The sequence below is a fragment of the Cystoisospora suis genome, assembly GCF_002600585.1.
Source record: "Cystoisospora suis strain Wien I chromosome Unknown contig_4611, whole genome shotgun sequence".
NCBI classification, from domain to species: domain Eukaryota; phylum Apicomplexa; class Conoidasida; order Eucoccidiorida; family Sarcocystidae; genus Cystoisospora; species Cystoisospora suis.
In genome coordinates, this window is record NW_027157403.1 from 1,093 (window position 1) to 1,467 (window position 375).

The 375-nt window shown below is 38.9% G+C and overlaps 1 protein-coding gene across 1 annotated transcript; it reads right to left on the minus strand.

Annotated features, from left to right (window-relative positions):
• Positions 1-36: 36 nt before the first annotated feature.
• Positions 37-375, minus strand: CSUI_008291 (uncharacterized protein; the record flags this gene model as incomplete). The annotated part of the gene is made up of 1 exon (XM_068068425.1): positions 37-375. A coding segment is annotated over one exon (111 nt), but the record flags the coding sequence as incomplete, so codon positions are not given.

Below are 375 nucleotides of genomic sequence, written 5' to 3' on the forward strand. Positions count from 1 at the left end.
AGAAGAAAAGATCTGTCTCATAAGGATAGAAGGATTTGTCTTTTGAAATCTTCAAGAAGCGAAATATGACATCTCATGAAAGAAAGAAGGAAAGACAACTGCATTATCTCTCGAAACAGAAGGCCTTAAACAAGGAGGAACAAGAGACATAAAAGAAAAGAAGGAGATGCGCTTTCAAAAATACACTAGACTCGATCTCTATCTATCTAGATACGTATACATGTCTCTATGAAACCCCTAGAGATTCCTATCCATCTATTTGCCTAGCTCTGTAGGAGATGTATCTGTGTATCTCTATAGAGAGAGATACCTGTGTCACCTAGAGGGCGTCCCGCATCAATGTTTCTTGTGCAGAAAGAAAGAAGGAAGGCAAGA